The sequence below is a fragment of the Acipenser ruthenus genome, chromosome 42, assembly GCF_902713425.1.
Source record: "Acipenser ruthenus chromosome 42, fAciRut3.2 maternal haplotype, whole genome shotgun sequence".
Taxonomy (NCBI): Eukaryota; Metazoa; Chordata; class Actinopteri; order Acipenseriformes; family Acipenseridae; genus Acipenser; species Acipenser ruthenus.
This window is the reverse complement of record NC_081230.1, coordinates 7,138,787-7,164,303: the sequence shown is the minus strand read 5'-3', so window position 1 is coordinate 7,164,303 and position 25,517 is coordinate 7,138,787. Positions and strand designations below refer to the sequence as shown.

The 25,517-nt window shown below is 42.8% G+C and overlaps 1 protein-coding gene across 8 annotated transcripts in view; it reads right to left on the bottom strand.

Moving 5' to 3' along the window:
• Positions 1 to 24,363, bottom strand: part of LOC117400990 (bromodomain adjacent to zinc finger domain protein 2A) — a 29,867-nt gene extending 5,504 nt beyond the window's left edge. The window contains exons 1-27 of one of the 8 annotated variants that reach the window (XM_059011717.1): positions 20,570 to 20,984; positions 18,894 to 18,948; positions 18,694 to 18,765; positions 16,766 to 17,497; positions 15,408 to 15,611; positions 14,589 to 14,996; positions 13,529 to 13,927; positions 13,014 to 13,074; positions 11,883 to 11,991; positions 11,476 to 11,577; positions 10,906 to 11,122; positions 10,371 to 10,432; positions 9,621 to 9,686; positions 8,624 to 8,938; positions 7,533 to 7,787; positions 7,013 to 7,227; positions 6,702 to 6,776; positions 5,949 to 6,120; positions 5,413 to 5,475; positions 5,035 to 5,179; positions 4,122 to 4,690; positions 3,775 to 4,024; positions 3,461 to 3,616; positions 2,960 to 3,120; positions 2,538 to 2,603; positions 1,231 to 1,529; positions 509 to 644 (exon numbers count right to left, since the gene is read on the bottom strand). In XM_059011717.1, coding sequence (XP_058867700.1) covers positions 509 to 644; positions 1,231 to 1,529; positions 2,538 to 2,603; positions 2,960 to 3,120; positions 3,461 to 3,616; positions 3,775 to 4,024; positions 4,122 to 4,690; positions 5,035 to 5,179; positions 5,413 to 5,475; positions 5,949 to 6,120; positions 6,702 to 6,776; positions 7,013 to 7,227; positions 7,533 to 7,787; positions 8,624 to 8,938; positions 9,621 to 9,686; positions 10,371 to 10,432; positions 10,906 to 11,122; positions 11,476 to 11,577; positions 11,883 to 11,991; positions 13,014 to 13,074; positions 13,529 to 13,927; positions 14,589 to 14,996; positions 15,408 to 15,611; positions 16,766 to 17,497; positions 18,694 to 18,718 — 5,262 coding nt within the window. In that variant the 5' untranslated portion in view covers positions 18,719 to 18,765; positions 18,894 to 18,948; positions 20,570 to 20,984. Of the gene's footprint in view, positions 1 to 508; positions 645 to 1,230; positions 1,530 to 2,537; positions 2,604 to 2,959; positions 3,121 to 3,460; positions 3,617 to 3,774; positions 4,025 to 4,121; positions 4,691 to 5,034; positions 5,180 to 5,412; positions 5,476 to 5,948; positions 6,121 to 6,701; positions 6,777 to 7,012; positions 7,228 to 7,532; positions 7,788 to 8,623; positions 8,939 to 9,620; positions 9,687 to 10,370; positions 10,433 to 10,905; positions 11,123 to 11,475; positions 11,578 to 11,882; positions 11,992 to 13,013; positions 13,075 to 13,528; positions 13,928 to 14,588; positions 14,997 to 15,407; positions 15,612 to 16,765; positions 17,498 to 18,693; positions 18,826 to 18,893; positions 18,949 to 20,569; positions 20,985 to 24,216 lie in introns of those variants that run through there. The other 7 variants (XM_059011714.1, XM_059011712.1, XM_059011718.1 and 4 more) reach the window with 7 other exon arrangements.
• Between the last annotated feature and the right edge of the window lie 1,154 nt (positions 24,364 to 25,517).

Genomic DNA, 25,517 nt, shown 5'->3' with positions numbered 1-25,517 from the left:
TAATTACAATGTTGCCTTGGGCAGGACTGAGGTGAATTCCTGTTTTTCAACCCCTTTTTAAAATCAAGAATTAGAATTGATATTTTAGGAGACATAATTTGTTGTGATGGTTAGTCAATTCAATTGGCTTCAAATTAAAGCACTTGAACAAAAAGCGACTTTAATTGAAGTAATGTGGTTTTAACAGAATACTGCTAATTGCAATTTTGATCAATGATGTGTTGGAATTGATTAAAAGGGAATGGGAATCAGAAATTGATTTTAAAAAGGAATTGGAATTGAAAAACAAGAACTGACCCCAACCCGACCTTCGGTATATGAGGTAGTCAAAAAAAAAAAAAAAAAAAAAAAAAAAAGCAACAATGTTTAGCAAAAAATAAATTCCAAAAGCATACTCTTGGCTTAATTTGGTTTAACATATTTAATATTGTATTCAATGTGTTTGAGATGCCTAGCTGAAATCCCCTGCAGCAGGGAAGGAAGTGCGATGGGCAGACAGCATGCCTACCACTTTGACAATGGAGCGTTCCCAGGCGATGGCTCTCTCCAGCTGTTGGATGCAGAGGGAGACCTGGGCTCCACTCCGACACCTATCCAGAGCCTGGCGCCACAGCCGCAGACGAGGGGTGATCTCACTCTCAACACTGCAGAGAACACAAGCAGAACCACGTTATTAAGAGTGCTTTATTAGTACCAAGAGTGATTCCAAAATGGCTTGAGGTCTTTGTTTGAGTCTTTCTAAAAGACACTCGGCATAAATTAATCTACAAATACAATTTAATCATTTTTGGAAATGGAAAGAGAGTCTTTATTGTAATAGGAGTCAGGTTAAAAAAAAAAAAAAGGTTCTACTAAAATATTGCTGCAGTTTTTTCAAAACCGCTCGTGTCGGTCCTCCAAAAAAATAAGCTTGAGCGTGAGTATTTCATGTTAGATTGAGACGTCACATTTTTTACATTTGTCACTTTTTCATTAAGTATATGGAAAACTACAAAGCGGTACGTAATTCAATATGGTTAACATAACATTGTTCAGCAGGTTTCATTCGACTTTGAAGCAAAATTAGTTTTACAGGGGGATGCAAAACTTTTGGCCACAGCTGTAACCAACAGCGTGATGTGGCTAAAACCAGCATAATGGTAGTGTCTTATCCATGCAAGACTTTGAAGGACCACAATTTCATAATTGAAAATCACAATTCCAAAAAACACAAGCAGCGACTCTCTGTACCCCTGTGTTCCCGAGGCGCTGTCTGTCCCGTCCTCCACGCTGGGCGGAGGAGGCGGGGTCCCCTTGTCGGCGATGACCTCGTTGAGGTTCCACAGCGGCTCTTTCAGGTAGCGCCGCTCGATGTTGTGTTCCAGGTTGGCTAGCCGCTGCACTGCCAGGTCGAGGGGGTGGGTGGGCACACGCAGGCACTCGCACAGCTCCTTCTTGGTCTTGATGATCCAGTCATCGAGAGGGTCCACCGGGTGCTCAAAGTACACCAGATCCTCCCGGGTAGAGTCTGGGTCCGGACAGGTCCAACCCTGCAAAGATTAAAAGGGGTCTAGTTATTTGAATGTTTACTATTGTGCCAGTAAGAGCCCAGTTTGAACAGAGATCTCCAATAGCTCACCACTCCAGGACTGCATTACTGTGAGCCTCGATTCCTTATTTTACATCCGCATTAGCAGTGCAAGGTTACTCTGAATGGAGCCAGACTGCATGGGAATAGGTCTTCCAGCACCTCGAATAACTTAAACCCTTTCAGTCCTGAATTATTTTTGTCGATCTGAAAAATAAACTCCTTTATTGAGTTTACACGAGAACAGGACACTTTACATATATTTGTACCCTACCTCGGACTGGGACCTAAGAGTCCTGTGAGGTCCCAACAGAATAGGTTAGCATACGCCGCTTAGATGAGGCAGGACTGAAAGGGTTGAAAAAAAAGGTTTGGTTTTGTTTATAATTCACTGTGGAAGGGAGGGGGAAAGATTCACAATCAAAGGCTAGTTGATTAAAACGAACTAGTATCAAATCACTGGCTCTGCTGTAGAAGTAGAGGGGCAAGCATTGGCAAAGGTACAACGGCGATCTATTTCAGTGCATTTCATACGAAGTATCAAATACAATGCGTGTTACATTGCATCAGCAGACACACTATTTCATCTGCAGCATTTTGGCTTTTTTCACTGCAGCCGCCAGTAGCGAGCCAACGCAAGCTTAATCTTGACAGAATGTGTTTTAGTTCATACAGGAAATACTTCACCCTCTGTTACATGGCATGACTGAAACTGCCAAACTGTATGGTTCGTGTTCAAACAAGACTAAATACTGTAGTTAGCAAACGGAAAGCTCATTGTATACAATTTATATAAAAGGTGTTTAAATTGTTAAACCTTCTATAGCTTGCGTATGATAAAAGGCTAGTCACTTACTGTGATTTAATCTTGTTAAAAAAAATAAAGCTACAAAACCACACAGCATCTAATTACAGTGTTTAATAGGTCAACCAAAACACCCAGATCCCCAGTGTGCACCCAGTGTTGTACCTTAGTTCCAGAGACAGCATTTTCCGCACAATTTTCATTGTCGATCCCTCTGCAGTTGGGTACCATCTTGAAATATAAATTGTGAACATGTGATGACTGCCGTGGGCCTAAACCTGTGTCTTTAGGTCTCTATGTCCATTTTGAATGGAAAATGTAAATTTCCCTCATAACTGCTGACTTCAAATGTGCTTTACCCCTGCCCAAAATGCGTGTACCATTATTTGATGAATGCTAGATAAAAGTAAGAGAGCAGATCTGAAAGAGGACAAGGCAGTTTAAAAGTATTTTCTGGATCGCAGGGCAAAACGCACCTTCCCTGGTATGACATCTCTACCCCATCATGCAGGGGTTAGAGGGCCCCAGAAGCAGCCTTAGCTGCCACTGCTAAACTACATTTCCCAGAATCCCATTTGGTGCCTTACCTTGAGCTGCAGGTCAGCCGCCAAGACCCTTTGCTCCAGGTCCTCAACCCACTGCAGGACACTCAGGTCAGTTTCAAGTGCCCTCTGGGTTATAGACCATTTCTGTAAGGTCTCCTGAGATACTGGGCTGGCCTCATCTGGAATGAACTGGAAAATCGGGTCTGAAAGAAACCACACGTTTTATATCAATGGCTGCATCAGGGATATCCATGCACAAATAAAACAGCAAAGAGGCTCGGGTGCTAAAGAAAATTAATTAAAGCACTTTAAAAGGATCAAAATCTTAACTGCAAAGCACAGGACTAAAGTTTCATGAGTCAGTAATTGTAATATCTTTGACAAAAGGCATTTCTTCTCATTTAAAAGAAAGATTAGCAAGCCTTTAATGTTTGAGAACAGAATTCAAGCTACATTTGCCCAACTTTCCCAAACCCCTACAAGATTTATTTCCACCCGTGGAACGGTGTGGGAAGCCTGCTGAGTGTAGCTGCCAAGACGTACCATTCTTCGGCCGGGTGCAAACTTCGGAGAGGTATTCCAGGTGTTTGGAGAGGTGCTTGTGCAGGGCTTTCTCCCGGATCCCTCGGGGGTGAAGCACCTGAAGGAGGGCCTTCAACTCTTCTGGGTCCTTGATCCACCACCAGCCCCTCGTCATCTCTGCAAGGGGACAAAACGCATGGCTCAGACACACCGGTTGGGACACTCTATAGTTATGCTGGCTGAGCCTGGGGTGTGTTATATTGTGATCAATCAGCAGGCGGATTTATTGACTACAAGCCTACAGACAAGTCTTTGAAGGAGAGGGTCAGACTTACCATATGGGATGGGCTGGGCTATGAGCTGGGTGAAGTATTTCTGCTCCACCTGTTTGAGGAACTTGGTGGGCGGCCGTCCTCTCCGTTTCTGCAGGCCTGGCAGGGAGAAGCCCAGGGGTCCTTCGAGGGGGAGGGCAGCACAGCCAGGACTGGACCTCCTCCTCCTCTGGGGCCGCTGGGCCGGCGTGGAAGAGACTTGAGGGGAAGTGAGCAGGGCTGCGGGCTTTACGCCCGTGAGAGCACCCGTCGACTGGGGAGGTAAAGGGAGATTGTTACATAGCAATAGCAAAGTAGTGGATTTTAATTTTCAGTATTTGACTGTCCCGCTGTGCCACGGTGTATCATACCTGTGCGCGAGGACGGGTCTGCTTGGTCAGGGGGGAGCGTGGAAGCATGTCTTTGGAAGGTGTGTGCGGGTCAGAGCTGGAAACCTCGCAGGGAGTCTTGGGCAGCAGGTTGAACCACTGTCCCTGCTTCTCGGCAGCCTCTTTAACACTGTCTGTGTGAGCGGAGCTGTCGAGCTCAGAGGAGTTCCGATCCGTCCCGTTCTGCAGAGAGCCCTGGGTCTGGCTGAGCCAGGACAGGAATGCCGATTGGTTGAGGTCTTGTTGGCTGTGATTGGGCAAGTCCAGAGACTCTTCTGGAAGGCCATTGGTCAGCGTGGCTTTGCTGCTCCGCCTTCGCCGCCGGGCACTCTTGAGGTGCAGCTCCACCTCGGGTTTGATCTTCCGGGGGCGCCCCCGAGCCCTGGGGCTGTTCATTAGCGAGGGGGCTTCCAGATCAGGAGTGTCGATGAGAAGAGGAGGAGGGGGAGGGGGAGGGGGGCTGACCTCCGGTTTGGGCTCTTTCTTCACAGGGGACATCACTGGGACTGTGATTCGGAGAGACTCTTCTTTCATGAAAGGTTCCTCAGAAGCTGGAAGACCATTGAAAAATGCATTTATGTATTAATTTATAATGATAAATTATGCAAAAGGAATTCTGTGTTTCTTTGTTTAGTAAGTAATCTGATGGGTTTATTTTTATTACAAGATTTTTTTTAGTATGTATTTGAAAGAGTGAACATTAAAAAAACTCATGTTTGTCCCAGCACTACTATAAAATTCATATGCTTAACACTACAGCACAATAGGCAATAACTTGCAGAATGACAACTCAAACTGGTTCACCATTTAGCTATATAAAATAAAATAGATACATGCACACAACTACCCCCATCAAAAAGACTGAACTAATCCAATAACTGATATTTGCCCCAACCTTGAATTTCCTCAGGCCCCTCCACTAGCACGCCCCCTATGTGTGGGAGGACCCAGTAGCGCCTGCGATACCGGTCCTGGCCCAGGGACAAGGCGCGCAGGGACTGGGAGGAGTGCAACAGCTTCTTCCGGAAGAAAACCTGCCGCTGCAGCGCGGAGAGAGAGAACGAACAAATTAGGATGGAGAGGTGCAAACTTATAACGACAACCAGCTGGTTTCACAAACCCTGATTAGCACTGCTCTTAGGACTACCTTACCTAAAGTATTCCCAAGTTCAAGATTAATGCCTACCAGGGTCTGTGAAACAAACCATTATTCTTGTATCAAGATCCTCAACATACATTTAGTGTTTCGCTGCACAGCATACAAATGGTTTACCTTTGTTAGCTTATCTATCTGTCTCTCCAGTTCAGGGACACTGGCTGTGGATGGGCTGTCACCCTGTTGAAAGAAGCAGAGATAGTAAATAACTTGAAATAGTGTCCTGCCAAGCTGTGTTTTTTCATGCTGCATGTCTACAGGAAAGCCACCTTTTACAGCAGACCCACAAGCGCCTTATCGGCCACAGAAGTCGCTGGTGCGTGGTGAACCGAGGATTACCCTGCCGACCTGAACCCTCCCCACCCGGGCGGCGCTCGGCCAATTGTGCGCCTCCCCCTGGGAACTCCCGGTCACGATCGGCGATGGCATAACCTGGACGAACCAGCGATCTCCAGGCTATTGGGCGCATCCTGCACTCCATTACTATTCTTTCCCTCGACGTGTATCATTGGAGAACAAACTTATGCTCCAAGCACACTGACTTATGGTTAAATCGATGGGAATGCACCAAATGGTGTATGAATATTTAACTGGAATCTGGCACAGTGTGGCTCATTGCAGCCTAGAGAAGTGGTGCTCTGCACAGGCAGTACCTCGCTGAGCTTGGCCTCCTCCTTGTGCGCTCTGCGGGCCCCCCTCTCCTGCAGGACTCCCTCCTCCATGTCCAGGGTCTCCTCCTCGGCAACACGGGCACTGCGCCGCCGCTCCTCCAGGCTGAGCTCCAGCTCCGAGCGCCCCGTCTTCTTCGCCAGTGCCATTTTCAGCCTGCATTAAAATACACACTTTTAATATCAGAGAAAAGGCACGATTTATAGGTTCCAGGGTTGGGGTCAATTCCTTTTTTTTCCAATTTCTATTCCATTTCCCCAATTCCTTTTTAAAATCAATTCCGAATTCCAATTCCCCTTTCCCTTTTAATCAACTCCAACACAAAATTGCAATCAGCAATAAAAAAAGGAATTGACCACAACTCTAACTGGTTCACCTTAGCAGGTGAAACAGATCTACCAAGCAGTAGCTCTTAGAGAACAGAAAACGTGTACATTTGTATAAAAACAAACAAGCAAGCAAGGTTTTAAAATCAGACTGCACTCAAATACAACTTTGAAAGGTATATAGGAGGCAAGGAGTGTTTGATTCAGTGCATAAGAGACTACGTTTTGAATGAGTCCCCCAATTAGCACAATATAATGAAATCATCCGTCACAAACTGAAGGTGCAACAGGTAAGACCACATTGCAAGACCCCCGGAATGGCTCAGGGGAAATCCTGCATTCATTGTATTTAATGGGAGGAATTTGTCCATTGACACATGCTGGTAATATACTGGAACTAGACTGAAATACCTGCGCAGTTTGCCTTCAATGATCCACTTGTTCTTCCGGTAAGCAGACATGTTCTCCAGTGTCTTGTCTATTTCACTGCAGTGAGAGGGGGAGAGGTTCAGAAAGGAGGTTACTACACATTCTACAGCAATGGGTTACATTACAGCCTTAACAATCAAATGGTTTCGCTCATCGTTGATCGCGTTTCATTTTGGTAGTTGTGGGTATGGTGTTGGAATGGAATCGACACTCAAACACAATGGTTTGCATCCATCCATGTCCGTGCAGTTGTGCTTCAGCTGTGGGTTCACTAGCCCTGCTGCTGCTCCTACCTGATCACGGTGTTGCTGCCGTTCAACTCGTTCACCAGGAAGGCCAGGATGGCTGCCTTCTTCTCCGGAGGATGCACCTGGAAGGGTTTGCTCTGCAGGCTGTCGCAGATTTCCGGCTCAAACCCGCACCCCTCCAAGAAGATGCGCAGCCCTTCAGAGACGCTGCTCCGGTTCAGCTGGATCTCCGACAGCTTCTCCCCAAGGATTTTCACAGACTGGATAGGTGGAGGGGAGGGGAGAAAAGGAAACGATCATAGGTAAAGGATTTTTAAGAAACTGCAATAAGGAGCTTTCAGGAAAATCAGATTTGTGTTTTTCCCCCACACCCACTAGGAAATTCTAGGAATGGAAACGCACCTGTTGCACTCAGGTTTGAGCATTTTGTAGGTTTCACTGTGCTATGAATAGCCACATAGTTAACAAGTTAATCTGTGCAAGCAAGTAAGCCTTAAGGTGACCAATTACCGTTCTGTGCATCTCTTGTTTATTTGAATCAAAAGGATATTTCCACAGCACTCACCTGGTAATACTGAGGTAGGCCAGGGTCGTGCAGTGCAGCCTGCACAAGCTTCACCAGCAGATCCTGGACCTCGCCCAGGCTGTCTCCCACGTTGAGGAGCCCTTCCTGCAGGGTGCTGAGGGTGGGGATGTCCCGGGCTACGTCAAAGCCCAGCACCTTCCCGTAGCTGTGCAGGAACTCCACGATCATCAGGCAGTCGGAGAAGGCACGGCCCGACATGACCAGGCCTGGGATCCGGGAAAACTCTGGCAGAGGCTGGAGAGGAAGAGGAGACAACGGCAAAATAAATACTTAAGTCATCGTTAATTTTAAACTCCCAAAATCGCACTAATCTAGGGCTACCTGATGTCATTTACTGCTAATCATGGTCTGTGAAACCAGAAGTTACAATCTAAAGATGATGTACCCTAGCACTAAAAATCTTAGCAAAGTAGGAGGTCTAGCAATTTATTATTATTTTTTTAAATGCAGTCAATTTATATTTTTCATCACAGAAGACAACTGCAAGAGACAAACCAGTTAAGAGCTTAGCATTAGCAAATAGGCATTTGGAATTGTACTTTAATAACCTATTGAGCTTCAGATAAAACCTGCTGAACGGCCTTTTTCATCTGCAATAAGGCTTGATTACACAGCAGCTTGTAATGTAAACAGTATACAGTGTAGAGTAGAACCAGACATGAATACCAAGCCAAATACATGTATAAACAACATGTGAACTGTCCCCTTGTACTGGACAGAGCGATCTTTAGCACAAATATTTCTGATCTGATGCAGCTGTTGTCTTTCGAAGAAATCGTGCAGCTCTATCATTTTCTAGAAGCAAACTAAACCGACTGCCAGGTTCCTAAACGCAGTGTAACAGGCAGTGCGTCAATAAGGCAAACGTTTGCTGTATTTATTTAAGCGACACAAACTATTTAAAAAGTCTATTTCCACTATTCTTTCAAAAACTGGGAATTCTCATGGGGAATTACATATTACAAAAATCAGAAATCTATGGGGGAAACTAGCCTTGGTTATTTCAAGTTGTGATTTTGTACCGACCCTTTCAGTTTCTAACCCTGGCCACAGCCCCAGTCAGTACTGACCTGGTGGTCTGTGATGCACATGTCCTCTGTGGGTTTCTTCAGTTCCTCCAGGATGAGCTGCTGTCTCTTGCGCTCTTCCTGTCTCCTCTGAGCCAGCACCTTCTTGTCCACCACCTTGCGGGCAGCCTTCACCTTGGCCTTTCCTTTGTCTTTCTCTTTCTCCTTGGCTGCCGCCGCCGCCTCCTCCTCCTCTTTGATCTTGTCTGCTTTGCGTTTGCGCTGCCTCCTCTTCTTCACAGGGGGCTCGCTCCCCGACTCCAGCGCTGCAGCTTTCTCCGCTGCCGCCTTCTCCTTTTTTTCTTTTGCTTTTTCCTGCTACAGAGGTGGGGAAAGAAAGAAAAAAAAGACACCAGGTTAAGTTAGACGGGAAATACAGCACATTAGAAAAGGACAAAGGTCTAGTGTAGTGGTACTCAATTCTGTCCCAAGATCCATTCCTGGTCTATTCCAACCAGGTCCTGAATTGACGAATCACCTCTTAGCAGGATTAATCTCAGCAGGTTCAATTAACTATTTCAGAACCTGCTTAGTGTAACAACCTGGGTTGGACTGTACTGGATCGAGGGCCAGAACTGGGTACCACTGGTCTATCGGACGGGAATTTTGGCAACAAGTGAGCCAAATATTAATTTACTATGAAAATTGTTTCACAAAATTAACTTGTCTATTCCACCCCTCACATAGATCCTACAGTATTTACTCACTTTTTTATATGAACAGCAGTTTTAAAGAATCAATATCTCAGATTTCATAATGCATACTGAAGTTGTTTAAGTATGATCTGCATTTAACATTTAAAAATGGATGCAAAGTAAGAAAAATAATCTTAAAAATTAGCAAAATTGAACATGTGTGCCTACATAGGATACACAAGCTATATTTATGTTGTGCTTTCATTACGTTGCTGTGTTACTGGTTGTTTTGGTAGGGATATGCATGTTCCAATTATTTTTACTATACTGGATCCAGAGGTTAAAAAAAAAACACAAGCTTTTACCTTTTCCTTTTTCTGTTCTTGCTTTAACTTAGCAGTTTTGGCATCTTGTTTTCTTTTGTCCCTGGCCTAAGAACACAATTCAAATCAGATATTTACCACAGGAACGGCGATACATCCCCCCAACCAGGACTGGGGTCAACTCAAATTCCTTTAAAAATCAATTCCCCATTCCCTTTCAATCAATTCCAACACATCACTGATCAAAATTGCAGTTAGCAGTATTCAAGTGAGCTTCTCACAGTGGCAACAAATGACTCCAATTGAAGTCGCTGTTAGTCAATCAATTAAAATTGGCATCAAATGACAGCAGTTAAACAAATCACAACTGTCTCTAAAATAGGCAATTGATTTTACAAATGAATTGGGATTAAAACACAGGAATTGTCCCTGCCCTCCACTGTAAAGGACGCCTTTCCCTTTACAAGCATTACGCACCGTGTGTGAATTACAAAGCCACAGAATTTGCTAAATCAGTGACATCACCAGACAACTGGTCTGGGTGTGAACATTCCTTATTTACATCACAAGGTACAATTTAAAAGCACCAACAGTACAGACATTTTCTGACCATCTATAACAACATATATTGCTTACATTTGTTTTTAGAGATGTAGTTAACCATCAAATAACAAACAGTAAGTGCTGTTCTACAAAAGAACTTCACAAATCATTTGCCAGTACCTGCAGTATACAGTTTTCATTGACGCAAAAAGACAGCACACACAAATTCACTACAGAAAATGCCTCTACCTTTCTTTTCATTTTCTTTTTGATCTTGCCGAGTTTCACTTTGTCTTCGTCGCTCAGGGTTTCTATTGCAAGGAAAAAGAAAGTCAGCTAATGTTTACAGATGCAAATGCATTTTTCAGTTAACTCTATAAAACATTAAAAGCAGTAGTAAGTTTTATAAATACTTAAAAGAAACTAATTTAAATGAAACATTTCGACTAAAGTCTCTCAATGCCCTGAAGGCAATAGCAATGTTTAGCATTTTGAAACGTATTCTCCAAGAAAAAATGAACTCATCCTTGCATAGACTGGTTTAGGGGATTAGAAACGCATGCCAAAGTGAACAAACCCCCATGTCACAACTCCAAAAAATGTTGATTTCAAAATACTCTCAAAATAGACTGGTTAGCACTTGGGTACCCAATCTGAACCTTTAAGATAAATAGAATGAACCTGTTGTATCCTAGAGCGGACAGTTTGAGTTTTGCTTAAGTGTAGCGTATGGGTAAGTGATTTAAAAGCCTGAGGTTTGGAGGAGTGGACCCCTCAGCCTCACCCTGTGCCTCCAGCTTCTTGAGCAGCCTGGCGTCCACTTTGCTAAGCAGATCCACCATGTTGGTTTTGGCCGGCCTGCCTCTGCTCTTGCGCTGCCTGGGTTTGGCCCTGGATTTGGGCTTCTCCTTGTCCAGGTTGCGGGGTCGGCCACGCTTGCCAGTGATCGCCTGGATCATGGATGGGATCTCTTCGTTAGTTAACTGGAACCACTCCAGACCCTGGACAAAGTAAAAAAAAAATCTACATTAACATTGTGGGGAACCCCCCCCCCCCACAATCAACATCAGTAGTTAAACAACTTGCTTAAAACAAGGAATCTAAAGAAAAAATATATATATAAATCTGGGATTGAAAACAGCTACATTGAAGGTTCATGAAGTTACTATATTACATTGAGATAGTAAAAAAAACTTATTGAAGTAGTCACTGGATTTTGGTACACCTGCCTGCCAAGCGTTCTCCGTGTCTGAAGGTTAACTGGGCATAGTAAAAGCACTGACATTTAAAGTTCACTGTGCTTTAACAGAGATAAATGGGCATTTAAATACTATACTTTGATAAGTGTACCAACCTCTGGAGTTTCTCGCTCCTCAAAGTAGTCTCCCACTGGCATTCGGGGACTGAAGCTGAAGTGATCCCTGGTCACAGCCTGGGTCTGATGTCTGTTGAGGTACTGAAACAAATACGGAAAGAGATTCACATTGCTATTAGTACCCATTTCTCACACACACACACCTAAAATAGAGTGCCTGGACCAAACTGCAATGTAACATAACCAAGTCAGGTTAAAAGTTTACTCTTGCAGCTTTTACAATGTTGTTACAATGTAATCTAGCGATGAATGCCAAACGCAGCATGGTAGGAGAATGTAGTTTTCCAGATTCTGCACAGAGAATAAAACGTGTTATCCTAACGTCTGCTATGGGGCACACGTGCAATCAGAAAGCAGGGTCGTCACGTGGTTGGAAATGGCATTACCTTAATGACTTCAGGAAACTGCTTCATTCTCTTTCCACAGGGAGCGTAGTACCAAGTCTCTCCTTTCAATCGAGTCGCACTTTTCTTAATCCGGATCTCTCTTCTCCACCTGCAGGACAGATTCATTAGACTATTACATTTAACCCTTTGCGGTCCATTGTCGGACCTGGTCCGACATTGCAATTATTCCTATCCGGTCCATTGTCGGACCCTGTCCGACATCATCAAAAAAACGCAAAAAACGGGTTTCTAGTCGTTTTTTCTCCGGAAAAAGCCGAGAAAACCATTCAATGGCCAAGTGGGAGCAACAGGAGCCGAGACAAGCCGAAACAAAAAAAAAAAGGGCGTATCTCATGAATAGTCATACCTGCCCCTGGCATCCCATATGGGTGGTCATAAGGAAACAAGCTGTCTGATACTGCATCAGTGCACAGAGACTATCACGGACGTTTGCAGAGCTTTTTTGAGATGTTATAGTAATAAAATAATGTCTTGGATTGCATTATTGAGAGGTTTGGTGATAAAACGAGTGATCAGGAGATGATTGATCGGTATGTACGACTATTATTATTATTATTATTATTATTTATTTATTAGCATACGTGAAAGCTATAGTGAACGAAAGGGTGGGGCGGGGCTGGGCTGGAGATGCCTTGCGAGTGCTTTGTTGATATGCAGGGCCATTTAAACCCGTTTGACTGTGAAAAAAAATACTTTTAAACAGCGCGTCTAAAATTAACTGCGCAAATTAAGACGCGCACTTAATAAATGGACTGCAAAGGGTTAAAAGGCTCCATGTCCGCTTAAGAACCGCTTCCTAGCCACACTGATGCACGATCAACACACTGTTTGAAACCGCATGACTGCCATTCACAATCACATTTAATTGGTGAGAACGTAGTATTATTTAGTGTAATCTGATGTTTGTTACAGAAATCATCAGGTAGCTATTTCAACACAATATCTTAAAATCCCAAGGACTGACACCATCAATGCATTTGTAGGTCTACCCCCCCCCCCCCCCCCCCCAGGTAAATTAATTAGTTTAGAAGCTGTCTTACATTTTAATTCCCAACTGTAGAAACGAGCACTGAATGCACCTTAAAAACGACAAAAAATAAAAAGCATTACCCATATAGAAGAGGGATCCGCACTTCCTGCTCCGATGCTATTCTCCTCCTAGCACCCCTTCCTGAGGAAATATCAAGCACAACATCAGACATTTAAGCACAAAAAGCGTGGTATAAGATTAATACAGTACTCAGAAAAGCACTCCTATCACCTTGGGGATATCTGCAAGACAGGACAAGACAAGACTTTGGCACCACTTTCTAGACCTTTTCCCACATTGTTTTAATTTCCATCACAACCAAGATAAACTTATGAAGCATATTTGTTTCCAGATGAAATGAAGACTTTGGGATCACACAGAATCTCTTTGGACAGAACTGAATGCAAACTGTTATACGTCAGTGTTTGATGACCAATACCATTCACGACAAAGGGCTGGTTAAAAAGACTGAGCAGTTATGTAAATAAGATAAGCAAGGAGACATTTGCATATTAATAAAAGCACTGCTGCAATAATATTGTAGCAGGATTCAGCACAGCTCGAGAGAAGCCTTTTGCAAATACGGAGCACTTACCATTGGGTGTGTCCTCCCCTTCCCCCTCCTCTTCCTCTTTGATGTGCAGAGGGGAGGGGGCAGGGGAGGGGCTGGGCTGGACAGGCTCTTTCTCAGACACGTTGATCTCAGGTGTGGGCTCAAGGGGAGAGTCTGCCGTCTCGTCACAATCCTCCCGCTCCTCCTCTTCCTCAGCTGCCTCGTCGCAGTCCTCCTCTGTCTCTGCTGTTTCATCACAGTCCTCTTCCATCTCTCCAGTCTCCTCGCAGTCATTCTCCTGCCCCTCCATCTCGCCAGTCTCCTCGCAGTCATTCTCCTGCCCCTCCATCTCGCCAGTCTCCTCGCAGTCATTCTCCTCCCCCTCCATCTCTCCGGTCTCCTCTTCCCCTTCGGAATCGCCATCAGACTCATACTGGGAATCTGCAACACAGACATGGTTATTTTTCGCTTACACAAAAAAGACATTGATCTCACATACTGGGAAAGTCACTATAAAACAGTAAAAACAGTTTCCACCCTCCTCCTTTTCTCTTAGTGTTTTCATTGATCCCGATCTCTCTACACCATGACATTCATGGAAAAATCATTTTAAAAGAAAATTACACTTTACTAAAACCGTTATACCCATTGCTGGATCACTGCTGCTTCCGTGGACCGAATTCTGTGGAAGCGTCTCACCCATTTGTTGTTAATACATAAAACCACACAACAGAGAAAAAAAGGTTTCGGGGTAGGTGTTCTGTGTCTTATCCCCACAAATGCATAGATTTTTGTCAAGCAACTCACTTAAGCTGTAATGATCCACATGATAAATAAACTGTCACCCATCTGTGCTTATTATCCAGCCTAAAAAGCCAGCATTTTCATATACATGGCCTACATAGTGAAGGAAAAAAGACTCCCATTGCATAGCAGTTTGATCCACTCCTGGTTTTGCTACGAGTCTAATGAGATGCACCTGAGCTTGTTACCTAAACACTGTGGCTCATCAAGTTTGTAGTAAAACCTGGAATGGGTGAAACTGCCACACAATAGGGTTCTTCCATCCCTGCATACACAAGCAAAATCTGATCAGACTTACTATTAACCGGAGATGAAGTGGTGGTGTTGAAGATGGACGTGGAGTGCATGCTGGAGTCGTCAGCCATCGCGTTGAAGGAGGCGGAGTCTGCAGTGTCGTTGAAGGAGACGGAGTCAGCCATCACATTGAAGGAGGCGGAGTCTGCATTGGCATTGAAGGAGGCGGAGTCAGCCATTGCATTGAAGGAGGCGGAATCTGCATTGGCATTGAAGGAGGCGGAGTCAGCCATTGCATTGAAAGAGGCGGAGTCTGCAGTGCCGTTGAAGGAGTTGGAATCGTCCAGGGAAGGGCTGTGAATGAGAGAGGGGTCATCGCTATCCTCCATCCCGTGGACACAGGAAGAGTCTTTCTGTGGAGAGGTGTCCACAGCAGACGCATCCTGCTCGTATTCGCTGTCCGAATCTGGGTCTGTCGAGAAAAAAAAAAAACACAATTCAATTCTAGGATTTTTGTTGAACGAATGTTAATTATGGGAAACGGAGCAGTATTTGTAAATGATGTCATAGATCACCTGCTCCGTTTAAAACGTATAACAATATAGATTAAGAAAGACAAGCTGCTGTTAGCAAACACCAGTAAGCATTTTAAAGTTACGTTTCAGGCCATCTGAGCAAGGTTACAGTTGGTTCCAAACAGACCTTATAGGAGAACATGGAGTCTACCTTATATTGGACCTTATTTAAAATAATAATGGACTTAAAAGTTCAAGTCCATTATTATTTTAAATAAACCCGGAGTTAGCTACTTCGGTGTTAAAGTTTACACTGTACGGGATCGCGTCACCACCAGGTTGAGGATGAGGGGGAGTGCAGGGTTTACCCTTTTCAGATGAAGAGTGTACAGACGCCATGTTATCGCTGGTGGAGTTGAGGGAATCATCGATCACAGAGGAGTCATTCAAAGGCTTCTCCAGGGCTGGCTCAGGTAAAAACGCTTCCGGTTCTGCACAGGGGCTGGCTGCAGCTGCTTTCTTTTCCATCCCGTTATAACTGTTGGCCTCCTCATACACATCATTCAAGTGCTCTGCGGAGACGAGAGACAGCAGAAGAAAGTGATCCCAGTCTTACTGCTGATGGAACGCACAATAAACTGCACAGTGCTGCCAACTGGGGCTTTACTACCAAGACATTGTAGGATCCACAGCACTCAACGATGTGATGACTGCCCTCTACAGGCAAGGGACTGTCAACCACTTTACCCAAGCGTTACAATCAGGTGTTGCGCTGTTAAACACGACAATATCTTTTACCAAACTCCCATGTGCATCCTGTCGTCTTACAAGTTGTGCTAACCTTATTGACCCCATTTGGGGTTTGAACGGTGACAACAGATAACATTAAGATTGTGATGAATTGTTTTTTTTCAGGCCAGCTGATGTAATAAAACAACTTTACAGCACCTTTTTCGGATCCAGATGGAATGAAAACAGTAGAATAAAGAGCAGTATGATGTGCATTTATGTTTAACTTCCCAAGCCTTCCAACAAATAAATTATTCACAAAGCAGACATGCTTTAACCGTACTCAAACTCAACCAGTCGTCACTTTTGACAGATTCCGTGCTTTACTGCAGGAAGCATCCACCAGCCACCTACAAGAGGAAGCTAGGGCAGATGCAGATAAGAATACTGGCACCCAGCGAGAGCCAGAGCCACAGTTAAACCCCCCTGCCCACCCCCTCTACTGGCGCCCTGTGCCCTACACACTCGCTAAACTGGCACCACATGGAAATCTGAGGTTGCGATGTCATTTATAGGACAGTCTGGTTCTTTATTTTCGGGATTGCAAAATAAAGCGGACATGGAATTGTTGCTCAGGGAGTAAGTTGCTTCTAATTTTGCACAGTGCCACTTTAAGTTTTCTCCCTACATTGATTGTGAGCAGCCTGCCGGTGAACCCAAGCTCAGGTGCCTCCCTGATTAATTGCCGAAAGTAATGTGGAATCAATTGCTTTATTGATCAGCTACCTATTAGATTACATTTATCAAGACCAGAATCGAATCCCGGTGATCAGTCACAGGGGTTGCTCCTTTCTATTTTGAAATAACTTCTTGCACATCCAACATTTTTTTCTGTACATAGCTTGGGCACTTTCGTAGATCTTTATATATTGCGTTTTTGAATAGATTACCATTACTAGGAATACATCCTTTAAAAGTGTGCATTCAAAAAAGTTACCTGGTCCCACCAGTGGCTGGCTGGCACCGACAGTGGAGTCACCGATTGACACGGCTCTGTTTTCAGGGGTTCCAGTCACTGGGGGACTGACTGCCACAGCAGGTGGTGCCTGTGAAGGTAATGAGTTACTGATGCTGTTAATGTTATTAATGTTAACACGCTGCTGCTGCTGCTGCTGAGGACTATGCTGTGAGGAGGCGAAGGTCTGCACAGCAGCAGGCATCATCTGGGGCTGGGGCTGGGGCTGGGAGACAGTGTAGTATGGAAGTCCATTGGGCACCATGCCATAGTGCTGATGCTGCTGGGGTGTGGGTGCATGGGGCTGGCTCTGGTAAGCAGCGTACATGCCGTGGGAGTTGAAATTCATCAGAGAGGAGGGGGAGGAGTTCTGCTGCTGGCTGTTTGTGGCGTTGCCGCCCCAGAACTGCTGCCCAACTCTGCCGGGGATGGCTGCTGTGTTCGGGGGCTGACGCATCCCCACGCCTCCGTTGAGTTGGTACTGTCCGTGCCCTTGGAAGTGTTGCTGAGTCGCCACCCCCGCGGGGCTGTCCTTATGGTGCGTCCCGCCACCCATTGCCGAGGGGTACTGAGCCAAGTCCCACAGATAGTCGTAGCCCAGGTTGGGCTGGTGATGGTTGCCCATTAAGGAGTAGGCTGTCGAGGGCAGAGATCCGGACCCACTGGTACCAATTGCAGTAGTGATGCCATTGACATTCATCTCGCCGTTCAGATCTGCAGGAGGATACGAAGCGGTAGATTTGTGTGTTATTTTGCTTGCTGGTATTGTCTTCAAGGTACATTGGATAAGGACAGGGAACTACAGACATAATTGTTCTCAAACTGACAAGTAAAACCGGCAGGACAAAGATTGTTTATCTTATTTATGTTAAAGGAAATGTCTGAAACGTGCCGTCTGCCGCGTTGCCAAGCACAGACCCCCCCAGCTGTACTTGACAATAAAAGAGTCTACCTTGTGCTTTCTGCTGACTTTATTCTTACAGTTTTAACCTGTGCATACACATGGGACTTGCAGTTTGGGTCCCCGCTGTTCTGGTTTGTCACGGTTGCATGCACGACCAATGCAGAACGTCACCAGCGTGCAGCACGTTGCATGGATTAGAGTCTCCTGCAGCACACTGCTCACCAGAGTGAAAAAAAGGGGTGGGGGGGGGGACCCACTGATAGTACCCCGCAGCAATTTGGGGGAAATTGCAAGCTTCAGATTTCTATACATTTATCCCACACTGTGCCAACACATATGTAGGTCAACACAGTCTTGTCTGTTCATAACTAGGTTACATTTACTCGCTGATAAAGTCTAGAAGGTTAACAGGTACAGTTTTTAATAGAATGGAAATTACTGACAAGGACAATCCCTTCCATCCATGAATGGAGCTATTTTACAAGCATTGCCTGCTAGCCCATTAACTTACCAGATTTCAGCATGGGGATCAGCCTAACCTTGTTTCTCTTGCATCCGGCACATCTCATATTCACCTTAAGCATTGTACCGCTACATTTCACTGATGAATGCACTAGCGGAACATTTTGTCTCCTGATAACTTTACCTTAGACTATAAGTGTTTTTGAAGTGATGGATGTGAAGCAGAGAACACCGCAATCAGATATAAGCCATTCTGCTCAGGGATGCATTGCATTTGAAGTAACCCAAGACCATGAATGAATTTGTTAAGCATTACTTGGCCTGTTAGCCCATTTAAACCAAGCCTAACCTTGTTTCTCTTCATCCGCTACATTACATTGATGAAGGCACTAGCTGAAAATAACGGCGACTTCTAAGTTTCCACAGTCAGAAATAAAACCCTTTGTTTCACAGATGCATTGCATTTTGAGCTCAATCAGCACGCACTAAAACCTGGAATGGCTCGCACTGCTATGCACTGTATTTTTCTGGAAAGGGTACTCACTTTTCCCCTGCTGAGGGAAGCTCATGGTGGATCCGTTTGTATAAAGAGTCTCCCCCGAGGAACGCTTCAGTCCTGAGGATGCAGACATAGAAGAGTGCCCAGAATAGTTATAATGGTTATTTGCTTCCATATCTGCAAAGAGAAGGAAACTTCAGCTCATACACAAGTCTTGCGAGAATGATAAGAATAAAACTACTTACAAGTCCCAAATTAAGCCATTTTGGGGGTCTCGGCTTAGACGGTAGTGTAATCCACCTAAAAGCAGTGGACAATTCATCTCAATTTTTAAAATAAAGTCCAGTACACAAAGGTAATCGCCACAGCTTGGTCATTTCCTGCTATGCAGACTATTTACATAAGCAGACTTTCAAAAGTGCTTGTTATAAGCATATGCAAACGCAGTTCAAATGCAATGCAATCGCAGCACCAAAAGTAGTCATTTGACTCATCAGTAAACATGCAAGGCTAAAGGTTACACCTTCAGCGCAACATGAAGCATAGCTCAACTCAAAAAAACAGGTTTCATTTTCTATAATAAGCATGTATAGAATCTGGGGAAAATATACATTTGCAATTCCTGTAAACATTCTGTTTATGTTGGCCCAGGCAGTCAGGCTCAAATAAATAAACACACACAAGTTACTCCTTTCAAATAATACAGTAACTTATCTTGAAGACAATACTGACGAACCCTGCGTTTGCATTATTGATTGCACGCATCACAACACACCACCAAGCGCTGGCTCGTACAGACAGCACCGCGTGCAGGCGTTGTCATTAAGGCCGTGTCATATTAACTGACATAACAGCTTCACGCAATACCACCTCCCAAACATAATACAACCCAGCGCTCATGTCGCAGTAACTCAGGGAACATCCCTCATTTACTGGGTACCCCTAATTTAGTCAACCAATCCCCGTTAACAACAAACTGTAATCTTTGTCATAAGGGGTCTATTCCGATATGCAAGCCTGGGATTATGTACGCTACGACAGCAGTTACCATAGGGTCAACAGAATTGTACTATACAGATCAAATATATTTCGTTTTTACAAATAAGATAAACTGTTTTAAAACCGCAGAAAGACCTTTAAACATAAAATACGTTGTTTTTGTTATGTATCCAACACCCACTACGCTGGCTTTTGTTGATAAAACTGGCATTAAATATTATAAAGAGTCACAATGTCTAAGGAAAAAATAAACGTTTTAATGTAAATTATTACAACTTTTAGGGTACCAGGCAAATGCACACGAGCATGGGATTCTAAACATAAATCGTACGTTTTAAGTGCCAATGTTTTCATAAAATACATTTCACCCAGCTTATCTTTAAATGTTATCCTGTAAATTAGATTATTTTTTATATATGTACAGCATTAAAACTTCGTTATCGTACAAACGAATGAAACAATGTGGGATGAAAACGTGGCCCAAGACGCGTAATGTTGTTCTTTTTGAGTGGAAACCGATATTAAAAAATTACGGAACTTCCATTAAAAAAAACTTTAAAATGACGTATTTTTTAAAAACATCAAAATGACTAAACATGATTGGGCCTTTTCACGAATAACAGAAACGATGGCCACCCTGAAACCGTACTTAAATTTATTATACAGGAAAACATTTAATAAAAATGAAAGTCGAAAGTTAAACCCCGTGTGTTCTTCAAAGAAAAAAATACAAATCTAATTATTTATTTCTAAAATAAGGCCGATTTGTGTACACCGAGGCCTTCGCTTATTAGCTCAACGACACATCCACATCAAGGTTATTTAAATAATTATGAAACTTAATAAAATGCATCAAAACAAAACAGAGAGTCCCTTCAAAAAAACTTTTTCAGTAAATAAGAATTTTTGTAAATCGTTTTACCGTCATAAATTCATAAGTCGTCTTCAAATCGGGCCTTAAATTCTGCTTTTTCGATGAGCAAGTTGGATGCTTCTCTTTTGTTTAATAAACTCACATTGTTTTCCTCCTGCACTGAAGAAATTTTGAAACAGCAGCACTAGCAACCACACACACACCAAAAGTTTGTCCCCCAAAAATTTAATTAAAAATAAATCCGATCCCAAAAGTTACCCCCGGTGAAAAATAACAGCACCTTTAAGCTTTCAGTTGAAGGAATATACAGTTGAAAGGGGTATCGTTGATGTAAATAATGGACAGGGAGCCGCTAACCTTTAGGTTTGAAATTAGCAAACATGGCTGGTGCATTTCAGTGAAGCCATGATTATAGAAAAAGAAAGAAATTGAGCCGAGAGGAAGTGAATGGGGCTTTACACACACCGGGAGATACGTGTCCCCCCCAGGTCATAAAGCCTGATATATTTCATTCGCATCTACGTTAAAGCCCTCGAGCAGCATTGGTTATACTAATTGATTTATTAAAGACCCTCTCATGAAAGCAACATCTAAAATCATATTGCAATCTCACCTACTGTATAATAATACAGTGAATCTATAGTCATCTCAATATAGCAATCATATTTAAACCCTTTATGAGTGAGATACACTGTCAAACTATCAGCATACAGACCTTCACGAATCTATTTACTGATTTAGTTCAAATATTTTCATATAGATGTTTTTTTTTCCACAACTGTAGTCCCATATTTGTTTATTTTTTTTAAATAATATTTTTTTAAAAATGTATTAAGTGTGATTGTGTTTAACCTCAGCAGTGTGGAGTAGTGGTTAGGGCTCTGGGCTCTTGACTGGAGGGTCGTGGGTTCAATCCCAGGTGGGGGACACTGCTGCTGTACCCTTGAGCAAGGTACTTTACCTAGATTGCTCCAGTAAAAACCCAACTGTATAAATGGGTAATTGTAATGTAAAAATAATGGGTAAACAATAATGTAATTGTATGTAAAAATAATGTGATATCTTGTAACAATTGTAAGTCGCCCTGGATAAGGGCATCTGCTAAGAAATAAATAGTAATTATTCACATAGATAAGTACAGATGAATTGCTTCTTATTTCTGTTATTATTATTGTATATTACATATACATATTAATGTAGGTAGACATAGTATATAAATATAATGTGTGGTTTACTGAGACTAAGCAGGCTGAGTATTAATAGGGAGGTGAAAATCTTTTTTTTTTTCAATCTAGTTCTCTGTATTATATTAATTTACACTTCATTCTGCTAGAGGATCCCTGATAAATATGAAAATCACTGCTGTGGATTTGACAGGCTGGTTCCACAAACCATGATTAGCACTAACCCTGGACAACCTAATGTAACCTTAGGTAAGATAGTCCAGAATTAGTGCTACTCCGGGTCTGTGAAACCAGCCCACAGTGTTGCCGGCTCTGAGATATCACCTTTATATACCCAATCCTCATGTAAAGGAAGAAATGTCAGGAGTGTTAATAAAACAAGGATCTAGGTGTCAAGTCTTATTCTGCGTTCAAACTTGCTTATCCAGTCCCCACAGAATTCACTGCCTGTTATTTTATATACAGGGACTGGACATGAATGTAACACACATGTGTGAAAATGGTCTGTCCCTGACTGGATCGGACTGACTTATCTATCATTGACAAATCCTTTCATCTTTCTGGTTGGTGATTGGTTCTGATGCTCTAATACTGAATTACTATCCCTAAATCTGTCTTTACCTGGCTTTGAGCTTGTCCTGAGAATCCTAAATCCCGGGACTGAGCAGTTTTCCTTATTCCATTCAAATCACGTGACACTATGACCTTTCAACTACGCAAGCGACCCCATACTGTACATCTATATAGACAGAGTAGGTGGAGCTTGAAGATACAAAGGATACATCTGACATGCTTTGAACAGATTGAGGAAGGCTGTTTGGTCCTAGCTCAATGCCAAAGCAAGTTATATTTACAAATCAATACTGACCTAGCCAAACCACAAGCACTCAGAGAATGGCTGCAGATGTTAAGAAGAATGCACAGAAATGACATTAAAATGACATCTCTTTAATCTGTACATAACTAGCACCCGAATTCAATCAAAAATGTGTATTTCATTTAATCTAAGACCAGGAAATGTAGAAGAGATGGCGTTTACAGATTTCGATTGCTTGTTTAAATGCAGACAGAAACTGCGGGAGCAAGTGTTGGATGTTAAGAGGTTAAAAAGTAAACCGTGTGTCTACAGCAGCTTTGTGAACCAGGATTCCCAAGCTGTACTACAGTGTAGCTAATCGTCTGTTTGGGACAGCGTCAAAAGCATTTGTCACAGATTTTCATTTTGTGTGTTTCTTTATGAATCCTGGGCAGCTAAAGCAATCTGTTCTAAATGTGTGGAGGGGGAGGGGCATTTGAAAGCAGTTCATAGCAAATTAGTCAGAAGAGAGTTTTACTGAACGCTTTCCAAGATGAACCAAAATTGCACAACCTTTAATCCAAGAACGGGACAGCCTAATGGACTACGGATTAGCGAAGACTGCCACACCCCAATGACATGAGCAGTAGCTCTTTGCAAGCAGTGACAGATCACAGGAGCAAAGATGAATAAGGGATTGGACACTGGTGTGAATATTGGCCTGATTTCTTTGTCATGCAATTCTATGACATGTCTTCTGAAAATACATTCTGAAACAACTGTCCAACCCCTCCCTTTACTACGGTACGTTTGCCATTTAATCAATATATTGAAATATTTCTCACGCTAGAATTATTCCATATATTTAAATAGGAAAGTTTCATCACAACAGGGTAATAAGTTGAATAACGCTGTCACTGGGGTGTGTCTCCCAGCAGGGAAGACAAATTCTATAAACAACAGCGGCTCCTTCCTTTCCTCCCTGTTATCTTTCCTCTTGATCCCAACACTAGAATGAGAACCAGACCACAGGAAGCAATTTCCTCTGTGGTTTAAATTCAGCACCTAACCCTGGATAGGTTGAACAAAACCACACGCACTGCTCACCGTGTCTGCTGCAACTGAGCCCCCTGGTGGACACAGTGCCTAACTGCACTCTGCATCCCAGATACTAAAGTGGGGTGATTGGGTTCTCTGTTAGATGTAAATGGTACAAGGTTAGGCTAAGTATGCCTGACACCACATGTTGCTTTAAAATGTACAGAAAGAAAGAAAGGAATGTATTCTATAGTCATTTTTTTTTCCTTGCTGTGATGTCATGGTCAACATCACACAACCCCAAGCTTCAATTCTGTATCGTGTCTAAAGTAGTTTTCAAACTGAAATATAAAAAGTTCAGCTGAGGAAGCTGGGTCTGTCATGCACGCCTGGTTTCTGATGGTCCTCTCAAGAGGACAAGGACTGCTTATTCCAAACCCTTGTATTGGACAGAAGGGACATCACATTGAAAAGAAAGAGAGACGCCAAATTGGTTACCTTTAGGACACTGGAGACACCGACGCGCCGTGCAGGAAGTGATAAAGCACACGGTCTGCGAGAAAGATGGATACAAACAGGAGGCGTGGAACGAAACAAAATGGATTTCAATTAATAGATGCCCGTTGAGAAATTAGCTAACGAACAGGCTTTTAAAAAAAATAAATATAAACACATACCGATATTAAGGAAGCTTGGGCTGTAATCCAATGCAGTTTACAGTCGGTTATTTTTTTATTCTTGATTTAAGCAGACGCGTGTTTCAGATAAGAAGTGAGATGAGAGAAACAAACATTAATCCATTTTCTTTTCGTCCCGTTTGTGTTGGGGTAGGACAGCGAGTTCCTGTTTTTTTTCTTTCTTCCCTTTGGAAAGCAGGTGGCTGGTGGCGCCGTCTTTCTGTGACGTCACGCGTTGAAGACTCAAATTCTAAAGCAATTTTTACTAGTTAGGTTCCAAAATATGAATACTATACACACAAGGACTTGTCATTTCGTAAAACACTTACTGTTTTACACAATTAAACGCGCTTCTTAATATCATTATAATCTTTTTTGTTATCGCCACATTGTTCCAGCCAGAATATAACGCAGGGAGTCAATTCGGTTATTATGTCATTCCGGTTAATATCAATCGCATGTATCAAACAACTGATTTGCTCCCGATTTACTGTCACGCTGTGAAACAGATGCATGCGATTATAAATGTTACAAATTGCTGGAATGTTCTGACACATACTGTAAAGAAAGTTGCACACTCATTTAAAAAACATGTTTTATTGAACGCTTTTGTTTGTATTATGTCAAGTTCCATATGTGTTGTAATGCTCATTTAACCTGGTTGGTGAACCCTGATAAACTCAACTATGCTTATTGTCACCAATATTGCTCGGTCTTTTTGCTATTAAAGAATTTTACCACAGCCTATAATAATCACTAAACCAGCTTTGCAAATGCTGTGGCACCATTGCTATTGAATTACTGCAACCGAAATTACTTATTAATTAGACTTTTTTTTTTGAGAATGCATAGTTATAACATTTCTAATACTTTTCTTTAAAAGCAATACATATTTTAAACAAATAACACTCTTGAATTCTCGTACATGATACAGAAACAAACCCAAGACAATTCATTTTGTGTAGCTGACTTCCCTGATGAATATGGCTTGCATATTAATCCCTAGTGTTTTCTGTAGCTGCATGTCCTTGTATCAGTTTCAGTCAGGATGGGCAAGACGGCTAGTTGCTAGGTTGTTAGTTTTACTCTGAACGGCATAGCTAGAAAATGGTTTGCAGTAACAAACACAGCTTATTCTGAGAACCAGTCATATTTTGTAAATTTGTTTTATATAAAAACAAACCAAAAAAAATGATTGAATGATTGAAAAAGAGATTATTATTATTATTATTATTTCTTAGCACCCTTATCCAGGGCGACTTACAGGGTCTGAGTTTGAATTCATGTGAATTTGGTGGTCT